The following is a 10,610-nucleotide window of genomic DNA, read 5'->3' as shown; positions in this document are numbered from 1 at the left end:
CCACAACTGCCCAGCTAGGGGAGACATTCTTATTCAAACCACCACACTAGTTAAGGGTTTTATGTGATTTTTCTACTCATCTAAAAATAAATGCTATTGGCAGGGTGTGATGCCATGTGCCTTTAATTCCAACATATGGAAAGCTGAGACAGGAGGATATCTGTGAGTTTGAACTTGATCCTGGTCCACACAGTGAGACCCTCTCTCAAAAATAAGTAAGCTATCAAATTTGTTGGTGGGAGTTTTAACTTATCTGTTTATATTTTCTATAGGCAGGGTTTTACCATATAACTGAGGTTATCCTAGAACTCACAAGGTAGACCAAGCTGGCCTTCAACCCACACTCCTCTTACTTGTTCCTCCTGGATGTTAAGATTACAAACATATACTATGATATCTAGCTTCTTTTTAATTATTTCAATTTTAAAATGAACATTAGCCTGTGTGTGTGTGTGTGTGTGTGTGTGTGTGTGTGTGTGTGTGTGTGTGTACCTGTGTGAAGGTCTATGGACCCATGCATGTTTAAAGTCCAGAGATCAATGTCAGATGTATTTCTCTATCACTCTCTGCTTTATTTTTTGTTATTGTTACTGAACATGAAGCTTTTTGATTGACACTTTTTTACTATGCAAGATATACCACATACCTGTTGTGCACTACTGTGAGATTTTTACCTCGAAGTTTTTTTCTGATGCATCCCTCTAACAACAGCAAATGAGATTAAAAAACACTCTTAATAAATGTTGCTTTACAGGCTGAAAGTGTGTATCTTATTTAATTCTATATATTAATACATAATTTTCAAAGTAATTATATTTAGAAGTGAGCTGTTGAGGGATGATCAGGGTTAAATTATGAAATTATAAGGTTGGAACCCTTTCAGTGGTATAAGTGCCCTTAAAAGGGTATGGAGGACCCACGGGATCTTTGTGTCAATGGAGAGCACAGCAAAGCATCATCAGAAAACCAAGAACCAACTCTTCAGCAAACAATCAATCTACCAGGCCCTTGACCTTCAACTTTCAGCCTCCAGAAAAAGAGAACAGATAGATGTTTAAACCACTCAGTCTAGGACATTTGTTATGCACTCTGCACAAACTAAAGCTACCAGTTATAGAGACCATGGAAATAAAGAACATTATTGATAGCTTCTGTGAGTAATCCAGGCCTCAGAGATGACTTGTATTTCCCAGCAGGAGGGGATCAGAGGTGATGTTCTAGGTAAAATCATCAGACAAGGCACGATAGTGAAATATGGAAGTAAGGACATCAGGGCATCTACCCTGGGCAGGAAATCCAGAGATGGGCTCATGTACTGTGGGGCCTGAAATGTCAGACTGAGAAATACCAATTATACACTAAAGTAAATGAGTGGAGAGACAGACAGACAGACAGACAGACAGAGAAACATAGACAGGGAAAGAGAGACAGACAGACAAGCAGAGAATGTGTGAGTGTATGTGTGTGTGTGTGTGTGTGTGTGTGTGTGTGGCTAATCCTGGGAAGATGTTTAAAGACTAGTCATCTCAGACAGGGAATCAAAGACAGACCAAGGTAATGACACTACCAAAGTCCAACTTGGTGAACCAGTGACTTGTACTGTGGTTACTTACAGGGGTAGAAATGACTAAAAGACAGCTTATATCAACAAAAGCCTACCCAAGCATGAGTGATGGTGTGTGAGATCAGGAATAATGGAACTCACTCCACAACTTTGCAGACAATTTGATAGGTAAAAGTGTCTTTGAAGCACTTCAGCTGGTATGAGCATCTTCTAGGCCAGTGGTTCTTAACCTTCCTAATGCTGTGACCTTTTAAAAATGTATTTGTATTATAAATAAATTTTCTATTCATTTTACATACCAACCACAGATCCTCCTCCTTCTTATTCCCACCCCCAAACCTTTCCCCCCAAAACCACCCCCCATTCCCACCTCCTCCAAATTAAGGTCTCCCATGGGGTGTCAGCAGAGCCTGATACATTCAGTTGAGGCAGGTCCATGACCCATTCCTCTGTACCAAGGCTGTGCAAGGTGTCAAACCTTAGGCACTGGGCTCCAAAAAGTCCACCCATGCACCAAGGACAGATCACAATACCCCTGCCTGGGGTCCCCCCAAACAGTTCAAGCTAAACAGCTGTCTTGCATATCCAGAGGACCTAGTCCAGTCCCATGGGCATTCCACAGCTATTGGTCCACAGTTCATGGGTTTCTACTAGTGTGGCTGGTCATCTCTGTATGTTTTCCCATAATGATTTTGATGTCTCTCACTTATAGAATCCCTCCTCTCTCCCATCAGTTGGATTCCTAGAGCTCAGCCTGGCAAAAATTAGATGAAGAAAATGTGGTAAATTCATGCAATGTGTTCTAATTTAACCATTAAGAGGAAAGAAATTCTGATATATGCTATTACAAGGTTGGACTGTAATCAGATTTTTCCTGTTCCAACCACCTGTTCCCAAATATCCAGGAGCTGCTTCCCAAATAACCACACAGAGGCTTATATTAATTATAAATGCTCAGCCAACAGCTCAGACTCATTACTAACTAGCTCTTACACTGAAATTAACCCATAATTCATATCTATGTTTAGCCACATGGCTTGGAACCTTCTATCAGTGTGGCATTCTCATCTTACTTCTCTGTGTTTGACGGTGACTCTCTGACTTCACCCTTCCTCTCTTCCTCTTCCCAGAATACTCTCAGTCTGGTGCTCATGCTCAATCCATTCCTGTCCAGATTCTGGCCAATCAGCTTTTTATTAGCAAATGAGAATAATACATACTCATAATATAGAAAAGGATTGCTCCACATTGTTGAACTTTGATGTCAGAGTGAGAGAAATGAGCAGTCACAAAAGATGAACACTGTGTGGTTCCTCTGGTATGAGTTACCCAAAGGAGTCAAATTTCTAGGCACATGGAGTAGAATTATGGCTGTTAGCAGTGTGAAGGAGTAGAACAAGGAGTGATTGTTGAGTGAGTACAGAGTTTCCATTTTACAGGATGAAAGCATTGTAAAAATGAGACAGTGTCAGTGATTCAAACAACACAAATGAGTTTGTTGTTAAACTCCAGGTGTCTAACTGCTCTCGACCACTGACTACTTTCTTATCTATCTGGAAAGAGACCTCAGAACTACAAAAAAGGTTCTGATCAATAGATGTGGACAGCCATGTGCCGGTTGCTTTTCATTTATTGTCAATTGACAAAACCTAGAGTCACCTGGGAAGAGGGAACATGTTAGGGAACTGTCTAAATCAGACTGGCCTGTGGGTATGACTCTGTCAAATTGTCTTGATAGATGGTTGATGTGGGCGGTCCCTGCCCACTATAGGTGGCATCACCCCAGGCAGATGTCCCTGAGCTGTAGATGAAAGCAAAGAGCAAGAGCCAGTAAACAGCATTCCCTCCATGTTTCTGCCTCCAGGTTCCTGCCTTGAGTTCCTGCCCTGACTTCCTTCAGTGATAGACTATGTATGACCTGCCAGATAAACCATTTTCTCTCTGAAGTTCCTTTTGGTCAGTGTTTTATCACAGCAACAGAAAAACAAAAACATCAGACACTCATTCCTCATTCATCCTCTTGGCAAGCATTTATTAAGTGTCTCGTAAATACTAGGCATGGTACTAGGTGATAACTATAAAGCAGTAGATTATGCAAGGTCAATTAAATTTATTAAGAAGAGCAGTTGAAATTGCAGTTGTGTCCTGGTATGAGAGTACATGCCTGTAATCCTAGGAGACTAAGGTAGGAGTGACATGAGTTTGAGGCCAGTATGAGGCTTTGCAGCAGGACTTTTCTCTTAAAATGTAACAAAACATTGTAGTTGTTTGAGTGGTGGGAAGGGGACACAATACTCTTTAAATGTGAGACACATATTACTCAAAGAAAATTGGAATGTATTAGCAGATATCCTATTAGGCTGTTATAGCCTATTATACTATTAGCAGATAGTATATTCTCCTAGTCACTTGTATATCCAATAAAAGATAAATCTACATATTATCATATATGATGTATTGCTTGCAAAATATAAGAAAAACAAGTGTATTTGTTCAATGCAGATGGGATTTGTTGTTTTAATTTTTACTTATTATTTGAGATTTTTGTACATGTATACAATGTGTCTTAAACACATTCACCCATCATTCCAACTTCTCCTGGGGTGCCAATAACATCTCCTTTTCAGTCCTGTCTTTTCCTATGATATTGATTTTATAATCCACTGAATCTAGCCAATGCTGCCCACATGCCCATTTGCATGAGACCATTCAATGGGCCCAGATAACCTTCCAGTGGCCACACTAAAGAAAGGGGACACTCAGGGAATGGAGAGATGCTCAACATTTAAGAACACTGACTGCTCTTCCAGAGGACTCAGGATCAGTTCCCAATACCCACACGGCAGATCACAACTCTCTGTAACTCTGGTTCCAGGGGAACCGACATCCACGGCAAAACATCAATGTACATAAAATAAAAGAAAATAAATTCTTTAAAAAGAGGAAAAGTGATTCTCCCTTCTGTTCTCAGCTCAGGGTAGAGCTCCATGAGCCCGCCCTCCTCATGCTGGCATGTCTAACTGGCTTGGTCTTGCACTGGTGCTCACAGCTGCTTGAGTTCATGTGTGCAACATGTTATGTCACCTCCAGAGGACAGCATTTCACAGCACTCCTCCCCATCCTCCAGCTCTTCCATTCTTTCGTCCTCCTCTTAGAGATGTATCTTGAGCTTTGTGAGTTGATAACATATGCCATGTGCAGCTGAGCACCCAGTCACTTGTTCTCAGCGTGACAAGCAAGAATGAATATTTCCATTAACCACTAACCACTACAAGCAGCTCCTTTAACTAAGGTTCCTTGATGCAAGCACGAATATTTAAAAAGAAGCTTAACAACATGACCACTGGAGCTCCTCCAGAGGACCTGAGTTCAGTTCCCAGTACCCACAATCAGGCACCTCAAATCAGTCTGTAACTCCCGCTCCAGGGGATTCAATACCTCTGACCTTGGTGGTTTTGATACTCATGTGCACATACCGACCTACAGACACACCTACACATAACTAAAAATAATAATAGTTTTAAAAAATAACAAGACTATGTCATTTTCAAGAAAATGGATAAAACTGAAGATCATTGTGTAAATAAGTCAGAATTAGAAAAACAAATATTACATTTTTTCTCTTATTTGTCGAATGGAGTTGTTTTTAAGACGTTTAAGAAAAAGGGGAAGTATTTAGAAAGGAGGAAGTGGACCAGTGGCTAGGGAAGGCAGTACAAGAGAGGATAAAGGGGTGTGAATATATATATATTATGTATAAATACATATACAAATCTTCATGAAACCTGTTATCTTTTTCACTAACATGCACCAATTTATTTTTAATATATATTTATTTATTTTTATACAGTGTTCTGTCTGCATGTATCCCTGCAGGCCAGAGAGGACACCAGATCTCATTACAGGTGATTGTGAGCCACCATGTGGGTGCTGGGAATTGAACTCAGGACCTATGGAAGAGCAACCAGTACTCTTAACCACTCAGCCATCTCTCCAGCCAAATATACACCAATTTAAAGAGAAATCTGTGGGAAGATGAGGTGTCGCAGTGGAGAAAGGTGTTTGCCACCAAACCTGATGACCTCAGTTGGAAACCCAAGGATGCAGATGGTGGGAGGAGAGAACTGACTCCCTCAAGTTATCCCCTGACCCCCACATGTGCACCATGTGTACACAGAGACAGAGACAGAGATGCAGACAGAGTCAGAGAGATAGACAGAGAGATGCTATAATTATTTTTTAAAGGAAATTTCACCAAAAATCAAAAGAGGCAGAGTCAACTAGTAAGATGAATGAACCCCATGTTCCTCCAAACAGCTTACTGATCCCATGTCAAAGACAAGCTATAAAACCACCCACATAGTGATGCCACTTCTAATCTTAACAGGCTTTGTGTTTTGTTTTGTTTTTATACATAGGGTCTCACTATAACCCTAAGTGGCCTGCAACTCCTATATAGATCAGGCTCGACTCAAACTACTGAGCTCCACCTGCCTCTCTCTCCTGTGTGCTGGGATTAAAGATGTGTGCCACAGCACCTGGTCCTTTAATGTAATGTGTCTTACATGAAACATATAACTGTAGTTTATTTTAATCTTTTGGAATCTGATTTTATCCTATTTTTATTGGCAAATAAAATGATAAATGTAACATATATCTTTGAATATTTCTAACTTCAGATGGGATAGCCTCATGCCATGTATTAGTTACCTTTCTCGTCACCACGTCTAATTCCTGAGGAAGAGTATTTTGGCTCACAGTTTTGTTGTTTTAAAATATTTATTAACTTTATTTTATGTTTGTGGGCCAGTATGTACGTTCACCATGTGTGTGCAGTGCCCAGGATGGCCAGAAGAGGGCATAAGATTCCCCTGGAACTACAAATACAGGCAGTGAGCCCACAGAGATGGGTGCTGGGAATCGAACCCCAGGCCTCTCTAAGAGTAACGTGTGCTCTTAGTGGCCAATTGGCTCACCATTTAAGGTTCAGTTCCTTGTGACCAAATAAGGGGGTAGCAGGATGAAACATCGCATCAGCATTCAGGAAGCAAACAGGAAGTGGGGCCTGGTATGAATCACAGAGGTTCACTCTTAGTGACCCACTTCCTTTCGGGAGGCTCCACTTCCTATAGGTTCCACTACTTCTAAAAGAGCACCGCCATTGGGGACCCAAGTGTTTAAACACGTGAGCATGGGGCCAATTTTATACTCAAATCACAACATACCCTAAATCACTTGGTTTATAGAAGACTAAACTTTAATTTTTTTCTTTGCTAAAATTTGTATTTCTTTGCTACAGTGGGCAATTCTACTTACCCAGGAAAGATGCCATCACCATGCTTTTGAACTCCAGTCCAGTTTCTATGTCAGTGGAGAAACAGAATGCTACCTACTCAACACATGGAGCAAGTCAAAATTTAGGCGTTATTCGAGGGGCCATTAGATAGTTGTGACGTCATCCAATTTACTAGCAGGGGCAATCCTGACAATAAAATCTTTCAGAAAAGGATAACTTACTCGTGCATCGAGGTCCTCAAGTCCACTAGGTTAGAGATGATCCCCAAATGATTGCGTAAATGACGTCATATAGAGGTCAGGGGATAAAGGTTCCTCGTCTCTGAATGAAGACACGCCCGAAGGCAGCCTTGACCTCCTTGTTCCGCAGGCTGTAGATGAGAGGGTTGAGCATGGGCGTCACAATGGTATATGACAGGGACACCACTTGCTTGCTCTCAGGAGAGTAGCTGGCCTTGGGGCGCAAGTGGATGACCCCCGTTGTGCCGTAAAACAGAATCACCACGATGAGGTGGGAGGCACAGGTGGACAGGGCCTTGTGGCGCCCAGAGGCTGATGGCATCCGAAGGACAGCAGCCAGAATCCTGGTATAGGACATGACTATGAGACAGACAGGAACGATCATAATTAACACTGTGGCCACAAACACACTGGCCTCAAAGACTCTGGTGTCTGCGCACACCAGTCTCAGCAGAGGTGCTATGTCACATAAGTAGTGCCTGATGCCCCGTGGCCCACAGAAGGGAAAATTAAAGAGCCAGATGGTGAAGACCATTGACACTGGGGTTCCTGCAAGCCAGCAAGTGGCAGCCAGCAGGTGACACAGCTTCAAGCTCATGATGGCGCCATAACGCAGAGGGCTACAAATGGCCAGGAAGCGGTCCCAGGCCATGACTGTGAGGAGCAAGCACTCAGATGTGACACAGGACAATACGAGAAGCAGCTGCAGGGCACAGCTGGTTGGAGACACCCCGCGTCCAGGCCGCAGCAGGGTCACCAGCATACGGGGCGCAACATCCAGTGAGAAGCAGATCTCCACTAGCGCCAGCTGGCGCAGGAAGAAGTACATGGGTGCACGCAGGCCTGGGTCCAGGCTGGTGAGCATGACAATCAGCGTGTTGCCTAGCAACGTGAGCAGGAAGGCGGCCAGGAAGAGCACTGCAAGCATTGGGCGCAGGGAGGGCACGTGTGAGAAGCCCAGCAGCAGGAACTCCAGCTCACGTGAGCCGCTCTGATTGGTCCATGGAGGTGATGCCCAGGAAGGTGGCATGGGCCCAGGACTGAAGGGCACTGCTCAAAGGATCAAGGAGGAACCTTTTGGAGTACCAGAGGGAGGAGAAGATGAAGTGAGAATTGTAGCTTGTGAGTCCCATCATTCCCATTCCCAAGGGGGCGCTTAACCCAATGGTAAATCATGTCCAATGCCTTACAGTGGACAGAGGCCTACTTCAAATCCCCAGTGAATGTGGAAGGAAGCAAAAATGACCTCACCCGCTGATCTAGCCTGTCTTTGCCCTTAAGGTCCTCTGTCTTCTGACTCCCCTGTCCCTGGTTGTGAAGAGTCCAGGAATGTAGACATATACAATTATAAGCTTATGAGATAAAAGCTGGCAGTCATCAGCTCTAAAGGTTACCCTCTCACAGTGTCTGCTTTACAGCAGCTCCTCTGTCAACAGCCAGTGCTTAACTTTTAATCCCCTTGTCCCTTACAGCCTACAACTGCCAGGACAAAAGTTAAATCTTAATAGTTTCTACATGACGTTTAACATGCATCCCATACCTGGTTTTTCTACGAGACTCCTAGCATGCACCCTGTGCCTGAATCTGTAATAGGGGGCCAGTATCCACCTCCAATGTCACAGCCTCACAATTCCAACATAGCTGTGGTCTCAGTTAGCTGATAAGCTTTTGTGCCCCCAGGTGTTTCATGTTATACATTTCAATTTTTATTTTTCTGGAATAAAGTTTGCTTCTGGTTTAATAGACTTTGGTGGTCTGTCCCCCATTTGAGAGAGACCCCAGACTCAACAGTTGGTTGTACTATAGTTTTGGTTTTTACACAAAAGCCTTTGTGAGGAGTAGCAGTAGTAGTAGTAGTTGTTGCTGTTGTTGTTGTTGTTTTGAACTGGCATCTCTATAAAGAGCCCTGGTTGTCTTGAACTCACTATATAGCTCAGGCTGTCCTGGAACTCACAGAGATCCTCCTGCCTCCGGCGTGCACCATCACGCCTGTGAGGTGGTTCTTGTCTAGCTCTCCATCCTCATCCCTCCTGCACTTCTAGCTCACTAGGCTTGCTTTCCGGAACCTCTGCATCTGTGGTCCCTGATATTTCCTGATATTTCCTTCTCACTTCACGATCCTTGTCCCACAGGCGGCCCTGGTGAACCTTCGTGTGTCACAAAACCAAAGCAGAAGGGAACGGTGTAAATGTGGGAAATGGGTTTGTGGGGAGTGGGTAAGAGGGGGGGATGAAAATGGGAGAGAGTGGGGTGACAGTAATCAGAATTTCCCTGTATTATATAGTTATATATAGATATATCTCACATATATGAAATTGCCAAAGAACAATTAAAATTGGGGGAAAATCATCAGAAAAATAATGGAATGAGGTTGGGTTTGTTTTATTGGGATTTTTTGTTTGTTTGTTTGGTTGATTTTAGTTTTTTGTTTATTTGCTTTCTGTTTTGTTGTTTTGAGACAGCCCTGGATGTCCTGGAACCCACAGTGTAGACCAGGCTGGCCTCAAACTCATAGAGAACCACGAGTCTCTGCCTCCCATTTTTGGGATGAAAGACAGGCACCACCACCACCACCCTGCGGAATTTGTTTTCTTAAAGAGTTAAGATTTCTAAGACAACACCAGACCATAGTAAAAATATAAAAAGATGCCCAGGGAATAAAGATAAGGACTCTGCTAAGACTCCCTGAAGCGGGATGACATGCCCACCACCAATGCAGACTGAATCTGTTCTGTTGCCAGTAGAATGAAGGCTGTAAAACTCTGAACACAACTGATTTGAGGATCCACTAATGGGTCATGAGCTCCAACTTGAAAAAAAAAAAACACCAGCAGGATGGAAAGGCTCACCCAGTAAATTAATAACATGAGAAAGTAGAGGGTCTGGTTAATAATGGGTGTCTTAGAGTGACGGGAAAATCCCTGCCACATATGAGCAGGACAGCCTCCTCGAAGCCCTGCTTTGGAGGGCTTACCTGTGAAGTTGTGAAAACAGGATTTCATTTGGAGGGCTGCATGGCACAGTATTACTTATTGAGGTAGTTAGTGCTGTGCTTAAAAATCCAACACAGTCATGGCAATCTTTAAGGAGGTCAGAAGGCTGAGGAGATAATGTCCGATAATGTCCTTGCTGCACAAACATGAGGCCCTAAGTTCCAACCCCTAGCCAGACGTGGCAGCAGGTGCTGTAACCAAAGCACTGGATGGAGGGGCAAAGATGGGAGGATCATCAGCCATCTGGTCTAGCTGAAATGGTGAGTTCCAAGTTCAGTGAGAGACCCTGTGTTGGAGAGAACCTGGGTTGAAATGTAAGGGAAATGATACAGGAAGACACCAAAAATGACCATGGCCTCCACTGGTGCATACCCGTGTTCACACACACACACACACACACACACACACACACACACACACACACACAGAGAGAGAGAGAGAGAGAGAGAGAGAGAGAGAGAGAGAGAGAGAGAGAGACAGACAGACAGACAGACAGACAGACAGAGACAGAGAGAGAC

The 10,610-nt window shown here is 43.4% G+C and overlaps 1 protein-coding gene across 1 annotated transcript; it reads right to left on the bottom strand.

The window, feature by feature from the left end:
- Positions 1-7,157: 7,157 nt before the first annotated feature.
- Positions 7,158-8,129, bottom strand: LOC128124152 (olfactory receptor 10A7-like). The gene has a single exon (XM_052760347.1). It carries the CDS (start codon positions 8,127-8,129, stop codon positions 7,158-7,160), a length of 972 nt encoding a protein of 323 aa, XP_052616307.1.
- Between the last annotated feature and the right edge of the window lie 2,481 nt (positions 8,130-10,610).

This window comes from Peromyscus californicus, unplaced genomic scaffold, assembly GCF_007827085.1.
Source record: "Peromyscus californicus insignis strain IS unplaced genomic scaffold, ASM782708v3 Scaffold_4__1_contigs__length_199733344, whole genome shotgun sequence".
Classification (NCBI taxonomy): Eukaryota; Metazoa; Chordata; class Mammalia; order Rodentia; family Cricetidae; genus Peromyscus; species Peromyscus californicus.
This window is presented reverse-complemented; position numbering and strand designations above follow the sequence as displayed.

Bases quoted from the DNA above. Each gene is read 5' to 3' on its own strand.
- LOC128124152 (XM_052760347.1), bottom strand. From the start codon at position 8,129: ATGCCACCTTCCTGGGCATCACCTCCATGGACCAATCAGAGCGGCTCA.